Below are 16,233 nucleotides of genomic sequence, written 5' to 3'. Positions count from 1 at the left end.
GAATGGCTCAGCAGGGACAGGAGAAGGCACTCCGAGAAGCACAGCGTCCCCGTACCGTGTGTGGTTTGCTGTCTGCCCAGACCCTGCCTCTGTCTAGTCACCGGCACAGTGTCTGTGTCCTCTTGTTCCAGGCGGCTCACCAGCAAACCGCTGCCTGCAGCCCCTGTGCCTGTCCTCTCCTCCTCCTTGGGAAGGCTGCTTTGCCGCTTCCCACCTGAGCTCTTCTTTACCAGGTCCTTTGGTCTGCATCAAAATGGTTTTCTGAGCACTGAATCAGCACTGAGGCTTAAATAATTCATTTGCCGAGCTCCCTCCTGGTGAGCTTTAGCTGGACTATCAAGGTGAGGGAGACAAGGACATCAGCACCCTGCTCTTCATCTGGTCTGCTGAGCGTTGGGGCTCCTTGCATGGTGATAAACAGCTCGGAAAACAGTTGGCAAAGGGGCCCTGCATTTAACAAGATGGCTGTTTAGTGCCTCCTGATCGCTTGTTTTCTTCTTTTTATCACATCAAAGAAGGGTGAATCACTTTCTCCTTAGAGGATTGCATTATTCCGGAGGTCTGAAGCACCCACCCTGGTTACAGGCTGTTAAAGGAGGAGATTTGAGGTGGAGAAGGGCAAGCAGCATTTTTCTCCTTACACCTGTTAACTGCAGTTAAGTGCAGCTGCAGCTCTGTACACCTTGCAGAAGCTGCCTGTGTACATCTGGAGCTGCCAGCAGCACAGGAGGGGCCTCCCTGCCTTGTCCTTAGCGTTCAGCACAGAAATTACATTGTCAGGGGGGCGGTTCCAAGCCCAGAAAGGCCCTGGAATGTTCCGGAGCCAAAGGAAGTTTCCCATCTGAGGTGTGTGCGTGCTGCTGGCAGCCATGGGCAGTGAGGCTGTGCTGGGGCTCGTGCCCTGCAGAGCTGGGCAGTTGGGCATGCTTGGATAGTGATCATTCCAGAGGCTGCGACTGGATGGTCTCTGGAGGTCCCTTCCAGCCCCTATCGTTCTGCAGTTCCTGATACTCACTGGATAACTCCTTTGAGTATCCGTGATTCAGATGGGAAAAAACAACAGCTGAAGGGATGGTGGCGTGCAGCTGAGCCTCACTGCCTTGGGCTGCTCCCTGCCTGCCAGAGGCTGCCAGGATCCCTGAAACATGACAGGCTTCCCGGTGCTCCCTGGGGCCCCCTGACACATCCAACTGTCTCTGCTGTGTCCCAGAGGCCCTGGCACATATCCCGTACAGGAGAGATGGGATGTGCAGAGGAAAGGGATGTGCAGAGGGAAGGGATATGCAGGGGGATGGGATGTGCAGGGAGATGGGATGTGCAGAGTGATGGGATGTGCAGAGGGATGGGATGTGCAGGGGGATGAGATGTGCAGGGATGGGATGTGCAGGGGGATGGGATGTGCAGAGTGATGGGATGTGCAGAGGGATGGGATGTGCAGGGGGATGGGATGTGCAGGGGGATGGGATGTGCAGGGGGATGGGATGTGCAGGGATGGGATGTGCAGGGGGATGGGATGTGCAGGGGGATGGGATGTGCAGGGGGATGAGATGTGCAGGGATGGGATGTGCAGGGAGATGGGATGTGCAGGGAGATGGGATGTGCAGGGAGATGGGATGTGCAGGAGGATGAGATGTGCAGGGGGATGGGATGTGCAGGGGGATGAGATGTGCAGGGATGGGATGTGCAGAGTGATGGGATGTGCAGGGGGATGAGATGTGCAGGGATGGGATGTGCAGAGTGATGGATGTGCACGGGGATGAGATGTGCAGGGATGGGATGTGCAGGGGGATGAGATGTGCAGGGATGGGATGTGCAGGGATGGGATGTGCAGGGGGATGGGATGTGCAGGGGGATGGGATGTGCAGGGAGAATGGATGTGCAGGGGGATGGGATGTGAGGGACGATGGGATGTGAGGAGATGGGATGTGCAGGTGGGATGGGATGTGCAGGGGGATGGGATGTGCAGGGGGATGGGATGTGCAGGAAGATGGGATGTGCAGGGAGATGGGATGTGCAGGGGGATGGGATGTGCAGGGATGGGACATGCAGCCTGCAGCCACCCAAACACTGCAGATGACGTCACCTGGAGCCACCACTCACTCGGCTGCTGGTACCCGGAGGGCAGGACACTGCTGCAGGCAGAGTTAACCCCTTCCTGAGCATCTTGAGTGCCACTTGAGTAGCCAAACGGGACCTTCACGAGGCTCGACCGTTGGCATCTGATGGCTGCACGGCAGGGGGGCCTCTTGGGCAGGGGTGCTGATGTTCCAGGAGCTTAACGAACCCTCCTGGGGTCCAGATCCAGCTTCTTTCTTCTCCCAGAACAGCAGCAAGAAGCCAGGCAGCAGCTTCAGAGCTGAACCAAGAGCTTGCTGCCTGCACAGGTGTTTGAGACAGGCAGTTGCCAGCAAGATTAGGTCATGCCAGTGGGCAGTGCCAGCACAGCCATCACCCACATCAGCAGTGGTGGTGGTGAAGCTGCCAGTTGCACGCAGCTGCTGGCAGGAGCACAGAAAGGGCTGGTGTTATGTTACCCTCATCAACCTTAATTTGCTGGAAATGTGCTTGTTGCAGCCCCTGGCATAAGGAGAACCTGTGAGTGACACAAAGTGGGGTGGCAGACTGGGCCACTAGACAGAGCAGCCACCACAGGTTCCCCTTCCCAGACCCCTGGGCTCAGCCTTACACCTGCAGCCACCTCTGTTATGTACTGGGAGTTTTTATGGCTTCGCAGAGGCTGTTGCCTGGTCTGGAGGGGGTTTGGCTGCAGTAGCCAATAAGTAAATGCTGCAGATTCTTTTCTGCAGAGCAGAGCCAGCAGAAAATGGAGCTTTAATTCTTTGGAGGCTCTTGTTTGTTTTAGAATGAAAGGGTCCTCCCTGGGACCAGCCATCTCCAGCCTTGTCTCTGCTCCAGCACACAGGAGAATGTGCTGGCAGGTGCTGGGTACCAGAGGTCCTCTTGGGATCCAGGATGTCTGGTTTCAGGCCTTCTGCTAGTGTTGTGTGCCAGGGAGACAGCAGGGTGCTCACAGGGCTCTGAGCTCTTGAGCACCCTGCACTGGTGACCAGGGTGCTCCAGATGTTACCTGGAGCATCTTCAGTCAGTGAGGGGAGTGGTGAAGTACATAGACACCTCTCAGCATCAGGGATCCTAAAGATGCTTTGGGGCTCATCCAGCTGGCCCAGCCAGCTTGCAAACAGGCCTGAGCACCAGGCCAGTTAATTTAAAACCTAGCCCAGTTAATGTGCTCTTGGCATTGCCTTTCTCCTGTGAACTCAGCTTAGGGAGGACAGAATTTGGCTCATGGCTTTACAGACTGCATAGGAGCCATAGCAGCGGAATGAGTGGCGTGGCCTGGTCGATGGATCTGGCTCTGGGGACCCCAAAGGCCACACAAACTTGTTTTGGGTTGCTCGTTGTTGTGACCATCCACCCACCACCCCTCGGGTGGGCCTGGAGCAGCCTGGGCTAGGGGGAGGTGTCGCTGCCCAGGGTAGGGGGCTTGGAACTGGATGATCTTCAGGGTCCCTTCCAACCCAACCCATTCTGTGGTCCTTGTGCCACCAGTCTCTAACATCTGAGATGCCACAGTGCTGTGGGAGGAGTGCCAGTGCCTATCAGACCATCTGAGCTGATGAGCAGGTCAGGCACCTGGCTGGATGGCCTCCTGGAGACTCTTCTAACAAACCATCCTTTAAGTGGTCCTGTTAAGTCACTGTCAGCTGCAGAAGTCCCCCACGAGCAGAGCTGGCTGCAGGAGGCTGCTGGCAGAGCTTCCCTTCCCACTTGCCTGTCCTAAGCTGATTTATTTATGGCCCTGGGCTAGACCAGCTTGGAGCAGAGCTCAGGGAGGAGGCCAGCCTGAAGCAGGCGTAACCAAACGGGGCCTTTCCAGGAGGGAGGTTGCCCAGGCTGAGTTATTGGTGTCTGAGCGAAGGGGCAGCAGGCAGGGAGGTGCCTGCTGCCCTCAGCCTGCAGAGATGATTCACCGTGGGAATGAGCTGAGTGTGTTTTATTGCCACATCCTCTTCTCCAGGGAGTGATGTGATTCTCGAGAGTGTTGGGGTCACTTACTCCTTCTCTCAAGTGCCTTGAGACCTACTTTCAGACTAATGGCCTCAGGTTTGTTGTGCTTTTCAGGCTGATCCAATTTCCAGCCCTTTGTTTAAAATGAGCTCTTGAGTGAGGGAGATTTTAGGGTTTTTTCCAATGCCTGTCTCCTGCTTGGCTGGGTAAATGGAGGAGTGGCTGCTCCTGGCAGCTTCTGTGCAGTGACTGCTCCCGCAGCCCAGCAGCTCCTGTACCTGCTGCAGTACTTGGCAACGGGCTTTGCCTGTGTAAGGCCTTGAGATGGTGGCACAGGGCGAGCCACAGTGTCCTGGTGGTGGCACATCATCAGCAAAACACCAATCCCAGGGTGGACCTGGGCTCTGGGAAGGAGAAGTTCAGTCATTCCTAAGTGCTGGTGCTGAACGATCTGAAGAACAGGCTTATGAGGAGCAGCTGAGGAACTGGGGTTGCCTAGTCTGGAGCAGAGAGGCCCTGGGGGAGACCTCATTGCTCTCTGCAGCTCCCTGAAAGGAGGCTGCTGTGAGGGTCAGCCTCCTTCTCTCAAGTAACTAGCAACAGGACGAGTAGAAATGGCCTCAGGTTGTACCAGAGAAGGTTTAGGTTGGATGTCAGGAAATCTTTCTCTACTGCAAAGGTGGTCATGCATTGGAACAGGCTGCCCAGGGAGGTGGTGGCATCGCCCATCCTGGAAGGTGTTCTGGTGCTCTGGGTGTGGGGTTGGGCGTGGTGCTGGGTTGACAGTTGTACCTGATGGCCTGAAAGGTGCTCAGCGAGTGTAAAGGGTTCACGGTCGGTGGCTCAGTGTGTGCCGTGCCACTGACTGCTGGGCTGCTTAGGGGAGAGTCCCGAGGCCTGGCCCAGAGCATGCCTGGCTTCAGTGCATTACATACAGACAAGGCTGAAGGTATAAGCCTGGCCCAGATTGCAGCAAGCTCGTTTTAAAGTCTGGGGGCTGAGGAACTCTCCGTTCATGGAGTTACTTTCAGACCCTGAAGAGAAATTCAACCTGTCCTCTGGCCACTGGGACCAATCTTTGTTTTCAGTTTACTGGTGAGGAAAGTAAGACAAAAGAGGCCAAAAGAAGCCCTGTGCTGATGTTTCCCTCTTGGAGCAATCACATTATTGCTTCTCCCACTGGTGGCTCTGGGAGTGACTGCCAAGGGCAGCAATTAAGCTGTGTGTCTGGGTCTGGAGAGACTCCAGGTTCATTTTCCCTGCCTGCCATGGATTTCCTTCCCGACCTTGGCATGGCAAGTAAGGTCCTGTTCCCTGGGCAGCTCTGCACAGATCTCTCAGCACTTGGAGACCCTTGGGGCATCTGCTACCTGGGGCTCAGCTGGTGGACACGAGGGACATTGGTGGGTTGCTCCAGACACCTCACAGAGCACCAGGCCCTCCATGCTCTGGCGTTAGCTGGTTCCTTTGGGCAGGTGCTGGGTCCTTTGCTGCCATGGAGGGAGGCAAAAGTGCTGCAGTGGGTTACTGTTTGCTGGTTTGATTTTTGCAGTGTCCTCTGTGATGATGTTCCTGCAGGGAAGTGGCATCTTTGGGGACGGGGACAGGACGCTGTGCGAACCCTGCAGTGAGCTGCAGCTCCTGCCTCATAGAGCTGTCAGCTGGCCACCAGGGGCTGCCCTCAGCCTGCACCACAGGCTGCTGCCAGCTCGCCCCCTGCTCACTGTGGAACGACAGCCACTGCCTGCTTGCTGCCCATGCAGGGACTCCGCAGCCAAGAAGAGCTCAGCACTTGGGTCTGAGGTCCTGGGCAGGGGAGCAGACAGCCAGGCTGTGCTCAGTGTGCTCTGAAAACCTGCCTGCTTGGACATCCCAGTGCAAACCAGAACAGGCAGTGCCCAGCGCTGCGCTCCCTGGGACAGTGCTTGTGTCCAAGGTGTGGTCCTCAAGGGTGTCCAAGACACAGGGGCAAAAGGAGTGCACAAACCCTCTCTGGTTTTGCTGGGCCTGCTTGCACTCCCAGAGCCCCTGCGTGCATGGCATGGCAGGGCGTGGGCTGTGAGCTGCAGCTCGTCTCAGTCTGCCCTGCTTTCCTTGCAGGATCATACCCCAGCTGGAGCCCTCACCTGCACAGCTGTCACCAGCCAGCCTGCCTGGCTCCGAGAGCTCGGAGGCGACCAGGACTTACCTGCAGGGCATGAGCCGCTACGACCTGGATGAAGCTCGATGCCTGCTGGTTGGAACTGGTTAATATGGAGCTGAAGGAGATGGTGAGTAGTGCTGCTGGTCCTTCTCCTTTCCTGGGGGAGCTCTGCAATTGCTGCCCTGCACCCTTAAAGATGAGAGAGTGGCTTTGAAAGGTAAGTGTTGGCCGTGGGAAATCCGTGGTGGGATATGGCTCCAGCCTGAAGCCTTCTGGTCCCTCACCTCGCCCCCAGCCCTCCAAGTTCTACAGCAGTGCAAGAACTCCTGCAGCTTTTTCCCAAGGACTTGGAAGGAGAATGTGTGGCATGGACTAATAACCATCCCCAGGGATGGGGGATCTGGCAGGTAGAGAATGGGATGAGTGCTGGAGCTCCTGGATGGGGGGTACTATGATCACACACCCACACCAGCCGTGGCGGGCACTGGGCTGAGGGCAGCAGGGCTGCTTGGCAGTGGGTTTCCATTGGCAGGATTGCATTATGTTGCCTGTGGAAGTGATGGGTTTGGGAGCTTACAATGTTGTTGCAGCAAATCCATCACTGCTCACTTCCTGGGCTGTGCTGGAGCAGAGGCTCTGCTTCCTCTGCTTTTCATATGGGAGGGAGCAGGGAGCAGCAGGGGCAGAATTTGGGTGTCCTTCAGCACCCAGTACAGCGAGTGGCTGCCTGCCTGGCTGCAGCAGCCCATAAATAGCTGTCTCCCGGAAGCCCTTGACAGTAATGACAAGCTGAGATTTCCAGAGCAGCCCTGCTAATCTCTGAGATCATTAACATGGACTTCACTGGGGGACTGCAGGCTCTCCTGCTCAGAAAAGTCAGCAGTTATCTCCCAGGCTCAAGAAACAGGCAGACGTTGAAACTGCTCCTGGGTGCTTGGCTGAGCTGCTGTCCTGGACAGTGCAGGGGCACAGTGTGTCATTCCCCAAAATTTTAATGACAGAGAAGGAGCCTGGCCCCTGACTGGCTCTGCAGGAGCCGTGGGGAGGAGAGCTGGAAAACACTATGAAATCATCCTGCTGGCTTTGTGTCACACACAGCTCCTGCCTTTTCCAGTCCTTTTTTAGGTCACCTCAGGGATGGAATTTTATCACCCAGATCAGATCAACCTCCAGATAGCTCCAGCTCCCTGTGCTATCCAATTAGATGGGAAATGCTTGGAAAAGCAAAGCTTTACACAGAAAGCAGCTTTAAATAGTTTTAAAGCTCCCCCAGTACGGTGCCTCAGTAGCTGTGGCAGTAGAGATGTGCTGCGAGAAGAGCTGGGATCAGTATTTAAGCAGGCCTGAGTGTTTTATTTGCCCGCTGCCTGTGATGTGAGATCGTAGAAGAAGGTGGCTCTGGGGGAGACTGGATGAAAGCCTGAGGCAGGCTTGTGCTGTGCCATGGCAGCAGGCAGGTTTCCCTTGGGAGAGGAGGCTTCTTCCTGGACTAAGATTTTGTGCTGGCTTTTGCGGTCTCTGCTAAGTCAGAGCTCTTGTAAGAGCCAGGCTAGAGAGGCTTCAAAGCCCAAGGCTGAACGATGCCTTTGTGGTGATGGACACCTCATAAACGTCCTCCAGAGACTGCTGGAGACGTTTGCAGGAATCAGCTACGCTGATGCAGAGCTGCAGGATCTGAGCGTCCCTTGACTCGATCCATATGGTGCCCTGCTGCTGGCATATGCCCACCACAGCTTTCTATCTTGGGAGCTGGAGGTGTTCCCTGCTTCTGTGTGGCAGCAACATGCAGAGGTCACAGGGTGGCTGTAGACGCTGGGGGCTCCTCGGGTGGAGCCGAGGTGTGTCTGCCGGTGAGGTGGTGCCCCCCCAGGCGGAGGGAGGCTGTGCAGGGCAGCTGGAGTACACTGCCCAGAAAGAGGTGCTCAGCGCAGGCTGCTGTGAAATGTGTGCACTGGGACAGCAGCTGCCTGCCTCCCTGGCAGCTTCTGGAGGCCTTGGTTGTGGGCCACTCCCCATCACTTGTTACTTGGGAGAAGAGACCAAACCAAAACCCCACCTGGCTTCAGCCCTCTTTCAGGGAGCTGCAGGGAGCAGTGAGGTCTCCCTCAGCCTCCTCTTCTCTAGGCTGAGCAGCCCCAGCTCCCTCAGCCTGTCTTCATGAAACTTGTTCTCTAGACCCTTTAGCATTCCTTTGCCGCTTTCTGGACCTGCTCCAGCACTTCAGTCCATGTAGTGGAGGGCCAAGAAGAAGAATAATTCAGGGTTAAATAATGCAGGTTAATTTTGTGTGAAAGTAGCCCTCATCTTTAAACAAGGGAATCAGAGATACTTAAGGTGCCAGCTCCTTAAGCTGTTGGCAGGCTGAGAACACTGTGAGCCTGTGGAAGGGACACTGAAGCTTTCTTAACTCCTTATAGGAGTGGATTTTGCGGGGAAGTTCCGTTGATCTGCAGATGAGCAGGGCTGGAACTCAGCGGGAGAAGCTGTAGGCATTTTACCTCTTTTTAATTCAGCTCAGTCAGTTCTGATCTCCTTCTGCTGTGTTCATCAGTTTCTCCCAGTAATTGTGGTAGTTTCCCAGCACCAGTCAGAGTTCTGCTGCGGGGTTGAGCAAGGAGACTTCCGTAGGAGCTCTGCGGGACAGTGCACAGTGCTGAGCATGGCTGGAGAGAGACAGAGAGCTCCTCAGAAAGTGGCTTCTGAAACGTGGTGTCGTCACCTTGAATGTGAAGCAGTAATTGCTGTTGGTGGGTGCAGAAAGGGTGATAATTGGTTCCCTCTAATCCTTTGAAGTGCTTGTGCTGGCAGCAGAAGATCTGGAGGTTGCAGTGGGGGGCTCAGGCTCCAGCCTGCGTGGCTGCTGGTCCTGCCTCACCCTTAAGGCTCTGTCTGTGTAGGGCTTTGGTGAAGGGTTCAGGTGCAGTTCCTGTATCTCCCAAGCCTTCTCTGCCTGCAGGTGATAGGTTGGAGGTGGATGGGTGAGTACCAAGTGGTCTGATGTGGTGTTTGGGTGGCTGTCCATCATCTCCATGACCTTTGCAAAGGGTGCTTTTGGGACCAGGGCGCAGGATAGCCAGGGGGGCAGCTGGCCTGGAAGCAGGGGTTGGCTGGTGTCCCCATGGGTGCCTGGAACATGTGGGCAGCTCCCCAGACTATTCAGAGGCAAATCACAGAATCACAGAATGGTTTGGTTGGAAGGGTCTTTGAAGGTCACCTGTTTCCTTGCCATGGGAGGTAAACCTTCTGTTAGATCAGGTTGCTCAGAGCTCCATTTGACCTGTCCTTGGACCCTCTCAGGGATGAGCATCCACAGTCTTGCTGTGCCCAGCAGTGACTAAACTCAGGTCTAGCATCTAGCTCCTGCTTCTTCGGGTTGCTTTCACTTCTGTGGAATACCAGAATGCCTGCTTGGAAGGGACCCCGAGGAGCACCTGCTGCAGCCTTGCCAGGTGATGCTGTGGCTGAAACGAGCTGGCCCAGCACCCCTGACAGGCTGAGTCTTCAAAACTGCCCAGTGCAGGGCACTCCACTGCTTCCCTTGGGAGGGGATGGCAGCCTCCAGCTGCTCTCATGGGGAAACCTTTCCTTCTGGAGGGCAATGGGAACGTCTCCACAGCGACTCGTGCACATCACCCCTTGTCTTTTCCATGGGAGTCCTTGTGCAGAGAGACTCTCCCTCCTCCTGGCCCTAGAGCCTTGCAAGGGTGGAGGCCCAAGGAGGCAGGTTCAAAGTGTTTCACCCAGAGCTGGAGGGTCAGAGAACTGACATGAGCTCTCAGGAGCTTGTGGTGTCCATAAGAGGTGTGAACATCTCCATCCCATCATGGAGCTGGTGCCCTCCCACACTCAGTTTTCAGACACCAAGAGGCTGCATCCCCTCAGTCATGCTTCCCTTCGTAGTTAAAACCCCACTCGCTTGGCTTGTTGATTTGTGTTTGTACTCAAAGCAGGCTCCGAGGTTTAGAGCTGAGCTGCTGGCACAGCCTGTGGTGCTGAGGACTTTGTCCAGAGCTGTTCCACCTCCAGGTGTCCTTCACAGGGCCAAGGATTTTGTTATTCCAGTCAGGTGACTTCAGCAGAGCCACTGTCTGGTCACAGAGGGCTGTTTAGTACAAGGTGGCTCCCAGTCCTTTGCATCCTCCCCCGTTCAGTGAGTCAGCTCCGGCAGTGGCTGAATTGGTTCAGCCAGAGGGAAGATTGCTCCTCGGAGCTACATCAGTGAGGGTACTCCAGAACGATTGCCAGGGAGAGCATCCTACTGGTGCTTCCAGACCCCCTGCTGTGGCTCTGGGGCCAGCCCCAGCAGTCCCAGCTCCTAGAGGGTACATGGTTGGAGTTTGGAGTCTCAGGTGCTGCGTGGGCAGATTGCTGTGAGGTCTGGGGTGATGGGGTCGGGAGCCCTCTGGGATAGCAGGGATGCTGGGTGACAGTGGAGCTGCAGGGATCGTGGCAGAGACAGAGGGAAGAGTTTCAGGTAGGAGAAAAGCTTGAAGTCGCAGTTCCCTATGTAGATTTCTCCTCTGGAGGCAGATCTGCTCCTGTGGGTGATGGCCGGGCAAGCTGCTGTAGGTGACCCCTGCTTTGGCAGCAGGGTTGGGCGGGATGACGTCCAAGCAGTCCCTCCTGGCTCCCACCCACACTGGGGTTCTGTGGTGCCGTGCCCTTCTTACGGAGGCTGCAGAAAGCCTCCCGCCCCCATCCTTCCCTGCAAGACCTTGCGCAGCAGGTGTGCTCCATGGTCCTGCTGATCATCTCAGATGTGAGCCACTTCCTGGACTTGATTTATTTGTTGTGGCCAGGAGCGGTGCCTGGGGCTTTGCCTTCCCTGTCCCGGGGCCAGCAGGGGTGCCGCTGGTGCGTGGCTGCAGGGTGTGCTTTGGAGGGGCTTCTGTCCTGACGTTCCGCTGGCCGCAGCCAGCACAGCTCCTGTGCTCCCAGCCAGAAATGTGACCGTTTGTGAACGGGGTTGAGTAGTACAAGCTCCAGAGGATGCAGGAGGCAAATGGAGCACAAATGGAGAGCAGAAGCTGCTCCCCCCAGGCCCCGTGTTTAGGTTTCGTAAGCGATGGATGCCTGCGTCCCAGCCAGTGCTAGGGCTGCCAGGGGGGCAAGCTCCTGCTGTGACTGCAGCCCAACGCGGAGCTCTGTGTGGTCTGACAGGCACCTGGCACAGGGCTGGGAAGGACACCTGCCTGAGAGGCTGCACTGGCCTCAGCAGCAGAGCTCCGTGGGCCCCTGGGCAGCTGCTCCTCAGGCTGGTGCTGCCAGGGCATGGCTGTGGATGGAAAGTGCAGGCGATGACCTGGGAATGGTGATGTCTCAGTGCGAGCCTCAACCCCCACGGCGTCAGGTCGTGGTTCCTGTGGAAACCTCCCTCCCTTTCCTTCATCGTGCTGCCTGCAGTGCTGGCTGCTGCCTGCTCTCTGCCCTGAGCACAGGCTCTGGGGGGAAAAGCACCAGGAACAGTTTGGTGACCATGTCGACTGCCTCAGGAGAGTACAGAGCCTGAAGTTCTGGGAGGAAGGGAGTGACCGCAGGCTGACACATTCAATTGCCTGTGAAGCTGAAAACCCTGAGCAGTGAATTCCTGCTGGGCTCGTTTAGTGCTTGCATAGAGCCATGGCCTGTGGCTCTGCGCAGAGCAGCTGCAACTTGGCAGCTCATCCACCCCAGCCCCCTGCACTCAGCAGGGGCAGCTGCAACTGGAGCAGGCTGCTCAGAGCCCCAAACAACCTGACCTGCAATGGTGCCCGGCATGAGGCTTTACCACCTCTCTGGACAGTCTGGAGCAGGCTCTCCTCACCCTCAGGGTAAAAGATTTCTCTCTTCTCTCCATTCTGGATCTCCCTCTTACAGTTCAGACCATCAGGCCTTGTCCTGTCACAACAGGCCCTGATCAAAACTCTGTCCCCAGCTTTCTGATCAGTCCCTTTAAGCACTGCCAGACCACCAGGTCTCCTGGAGCCTTCTCCTCTCCAGGCTGAACACCCCCAATGCATGGCCTCACAGCAGAGCCCTGCCAGCCCTGCCTGCACTGCGGTGGCCTCCTCTGGCCCTGCTCCGGAGATCCCTGTCTGTGCTGTGCTGAGGGCTCCAGAGCTGTCCCAGCACTGCAGGGGGTCTGAGCTGAGCACAGCAGAGGCAGAATCCCCTCCCTGCCCCTCGCTGCCCACACTGCTGGGGATCAGCCCAGTACTGGCTGCGCTTGCCTTGGCAGCACTTGGTGCCAGCTCACGTCCAGCACCCCCAAGTCCTCCACAGGGCTGCTCTCCAGCCCTTCACCCACAGCATGGGTTGATGCTGGGGGTTGCCAGGTGCTCTGGCCTTGTCTGCATCCCCACTTCCTACCCTGTTGCATCCAGTCCACAGGATGCCCAAAACACAGCAGTGGCCTCCATGCCAGCGTCAGTGCACGGGGGGGCTCGTGCCACCATGCCAGTGCAGGATGCTTCCCATGGCTGTCTCCAGCAGGTCCAGGAAGGCTGTGCCAGCTCTGCAGAGCTCCTGCACCCATCACTGGGGCTGCTCCATAGCAGGACAGGTCCTGGCATGTTTGTGGGCATGTGGGGGCACAGCAGACCTGAGTGCTCGAAGGGGCTTGTGCTAGGGAGCAGGTGTTGTCTGCCTCACATGGCATCTCAGACTCGACGCAAGGTGTGTGGAGTGCCAGGCTAGATGCTTGCAGAGACTCGACGAGCCAAGGGGAGCCATGCCAGTGCAATGGCTGGGGGAGAGCTGAGGAAGGCAGACAATGGGTGCCCCTGCTTGCAAGCTCCACCTGCGGGCTGCTCTCCCCCCTTGCAGGTTGCCAACCACTCCATGCCTTCATCTGTGAGGGGGAGGCTGAAGGACTTGGGCTTTTTAGCAGGAGAGAAGACTGGGGGGGGATCCTATCAATGGCTGGTAAATACCTGAAGGGGTGGGTGTCAGGAGGATGGGTCCCAGGCTTTCTTCAGCAGTGCCCCAGTGCGGGAGAAGGGGCAGTGGGCACAGTCCCCAAAACATCAGGAGTCCATCTGAACATGAGGGTGCTGGAGCCCTGGAGCAGACTGTCCAGAGAGGTGGTGGAGTCTGCATCTCTGGGAGTCATTCCCAAACCCCCAGGATGCCATCCTGTGGAACCTACTGTGAGTAGCTCTGCTCTGGCAGGAGGTTTGGACTCGATAATCTTCCAGACCCTGTCGATCTGTGTGATTGGAGGAGAGTGCAGCCCCTGCGTGACCCAGGGCAGGGACATCACACGTGGCTTCAGAGGTGCCCAGCACGGCAGATTTCTCGCTGAGCACCTCACTCCTCAAGCCTTTCTTCCTCCTGCATTTTCTCCTGTGTCCTTGCAACGAGGAGGGTGGGCAGCGGCAGGGGCCGGGCTGCTCTGTGGGCAGCGGCAGGGGCAGGGCTGCTCTCCTGGCAGCGGCAGCGGCAGGGCTGCTCCGCTGGCTGCTGCTGGCAGCCGTGTCCTGGCCGTGGGCGTGGAGAATGCATGTAAATGACATGCAAAGGTCAAAAGTTTTGTATTGCACCCTGCTGGTATCTCCGTCCCCATCTCCTGTGCTCTCCTTGGTGATGAACTAGGGGCAGGGTGCAGGGAGGACTGAACTCTGCCCTCACTCCTGCTGCCAACAGATCTTTTCCCCTTTTTGACTTACCTGGAGTCAGCTCAGGTTGCATTTGTGGCACCAGGGTCTTTGTGTGTGGGTGAGAGGCAGCACTGCTGAGAACAGCGTTCAGCCTTGCACTGTCTTAGTGCTGCCAAGCTCCTGGCAGCAGCATGCCCCTGTGATGGTGCCTGGGTACCTTGCTGCTGGAAATGACTGCCCTGGAGGAGCCTTTCCTGGTTATTGGCCTTGCCTTCCTGGTTGTCACCTCAAAGAAACCTCTGGTAAGGCACCACTGCCACTTCATTCCGCTAAAGGTCCTCTTCTGGGGAGAATAAAAGACATCATAGCAGAGCTGAGCGCATCAGAGCCTGACCTTCAGGTTCCTCTAAAGCCAACCAGGAGGAAACCCCTGATTTGTTCTTAACTTCAGTCTTTGCCTTCCGTTTTGCACTTCCCTTTAACTGGCCTTCAGAGGGTCAGTTTTCAGTTGTAACCGCTGCAGCCTTGGCTTTGCTGGCCAGGGCTTGTGGAGGCCCTGGGCAGCCTCGGGCAGCTCTGCAGCACTTGTCTCCTGCGAGCCGTCAGAGGCAGTGCCGGCTGGCTGCAGCTGCAAGGGTCCCCCTTCCCCGGCAGGGCTGCAGCGAAGCTGTGCTGCCGTCTGTGATTGCACCAGCTGCGGCCCCAGCCACACGCAGCCTGCTCTGCCTGCCCCTGCAGCTGCTGTCATGAAGGGCTCGGCCTGGGCAGAGCTCCCCAGGGCAGGGCAGCTCCACGCTGCAGCCCTCACCGGTGTCCTACTCTGCCTTCTGCCTGCAGAGAAGCCCGAGCTGGACCGAGGTGACGCTGGAGCGAGTGCTGGAGGAGCTGGAGACATTGTGCCCACCTCGAGAAACATGACCATGGCCATCGAGACGGGAGGAGGGGCTGGGCATCGAGTACGACGAGGACGTGGTGTGCGACGTGTGCCGCTCGCCCGAGGGCGAGGACGGCAAACGAGATGGTCTTCTGTGACAAGTGCAACGTCTGCGGTGCACCAGGTGAGCCCCCCGCGCCCGGGGGAGAGCGCCAGCCGCGGCCCGTGGCGCACCCCCGGCCTCTACCCTGCCTGCCATCCCGCTGCCCCTGCACCTGCCATAGAGCCCCTGGTGAAGCTGAGGTGGTTCCAGTGCCAGTGCAGTGGGGTGAAGATGGCAGGTGGGGCCTGGCCTAGCTGGTGCTTTGCTGCCTTCTTATCCCTACCAGAGATAGAACCGGGGCACAGAAATCAGGTCCTGGCACGGTTTGGGTTGAAGGGACCTTCAAAGCTCATCCAGTCCCAAACCCTGCACTCAGGAGGGACAGCTGCAACTGGAGCAGGTTCTTGAGCCCCAAACAGCCTCACTTGGTTGTTTGGTCCAGGGCTGGGCTTCTCCCATGTCCTCTGGGCAGCCTGGAGGCCAGGTCTCACCACTCCAAGGGCAAAAGATTTCTTCCTCCTCTCGAGCCTGGTCCTCCTTCTTTTAGTTTGAACCCATCAGCCGTTTGTCTTGTCACAGCAGGCCCTGCTGAGAGCTCTGTCCCCAGTCTCACATTTAGCTCTCCTTGAGTGCTGAAAGGCCACAGGAAGGTCTCCCTATGCAGTCAGAGCTAGAAAACCACTTCCCCTGGGCTTGCTTTGCCCCCTCCTCTTACTGCCTGCTCCCGGCTATTCTGTTTTGTAGTTCCTCCTCCTTTCCTGTCCTTGCTCTGCTTTCTCTGCCCCGTTTGTCCTTGTTGAATGCAGTGGGCACCCAGGGAGGACCAGCACCACGTGTGGGGCTCCCTGATGGGCTGGGAGCAATGCGGAGATGCAGGTCTGCACTCCCCTCACCCTCCCTGGCCTGGCTTGGACCTCTGCTGTCCTCCACCGCATTGCAGTGGGGGCAGCAGGACCTTGCAGCAGCTCTGTCTTACCTCCCAGGGTTCTCCAACCTTCCCCTTGCTGTCCGGTGGGAGCAGTTCTATTTTAGAGGGACCTCACAGGGGGCCTGTGGGTTCCTGTGCTTGGGAAAGCCTTGACAGGGAGCAAGCAGCTGTTGGAGGCTCTCCTGGGTGCAGCAGGGGCCCAGGGAGGCTTTGCAGGTCAGTGCTCAGAGGGGAAGCATTGTGTGGTGCCAGGACAGTGGTGGCAGCTCCTGGGCCTCTGCCCCTGTGTGAAGGGTTTGGTTTTTCCCTCTGCAGAGAGCCATTTGCTCATCTCTGGGCAGCTTTTCCTGGAGGTGGGAAGGCTCTGGAGATATCTATAGCTGGAGGTGGGGGCGGGAATGCTTTCCAGCAGTGAATCAGACTCCACAGAACACCAGCACCTTTCAGGCTGGCACTGGGCTTTTTCGCGTGCGGCTTGGGTTATCTGTTTCAGCAAGCCCCAATGGCAGTGTCAGGATGACAGCTGGCAGGTGCCAGGGGCAGGAGCCCAGCAGAAGGCAGACAGCATGCCCAGGGCTG

The 16,233-nt window shown here is 57.3% G+C and overlaps 1 protein-coding gene across 1 annotated transcript in view; it reads left to right on the top strand.

Moving 5' to 3' along the window:
• The window catches only part of JADE2 (jade family PHD finger 2), a 75,787-nt gene that overhangs the window by 30,752 nt on the left and 28,802 nt on the right, over nucleotides 1-16,233 (top strand). Inside the window, 4 exon segments of the mRNA XM_064161341.1 lie at nucleotides 6,130-6,250; nucleotides 6,252-6,299; nucleotides 14,587-14,760; nucleotides 14,762-14,807. Of these exon segments, the coding sequence (XP_064017411.1) occupies nucleotides 6,130-6,250; nucleotides 6,252-6,299; nucleotides 14,587-14,760; nucleotides 14,762-14,807 (389 nt within the window).

Source organism: Pogoniulus pusillus, chromosome 22 (genome assembly GCF_015220805.1).
Source record: "Pogoniulus pusillus isolate bPogPus1 chromosome 22, bPogPus1.pri, whole genome shotgun sequence".
In the NCBI taxonomy this organism is placed as follows: domain Eukaryota; kingdom Metazoa; phylum Chordata; class Aves; order Piciformes; family Lybiidae; genus Pogoniulus; species Pogoniulus pusillus.
Note: the sequence above shows the minus strand (reverse complement) of the source record. Positions and strands in the feature narration are given on the sequence as shown.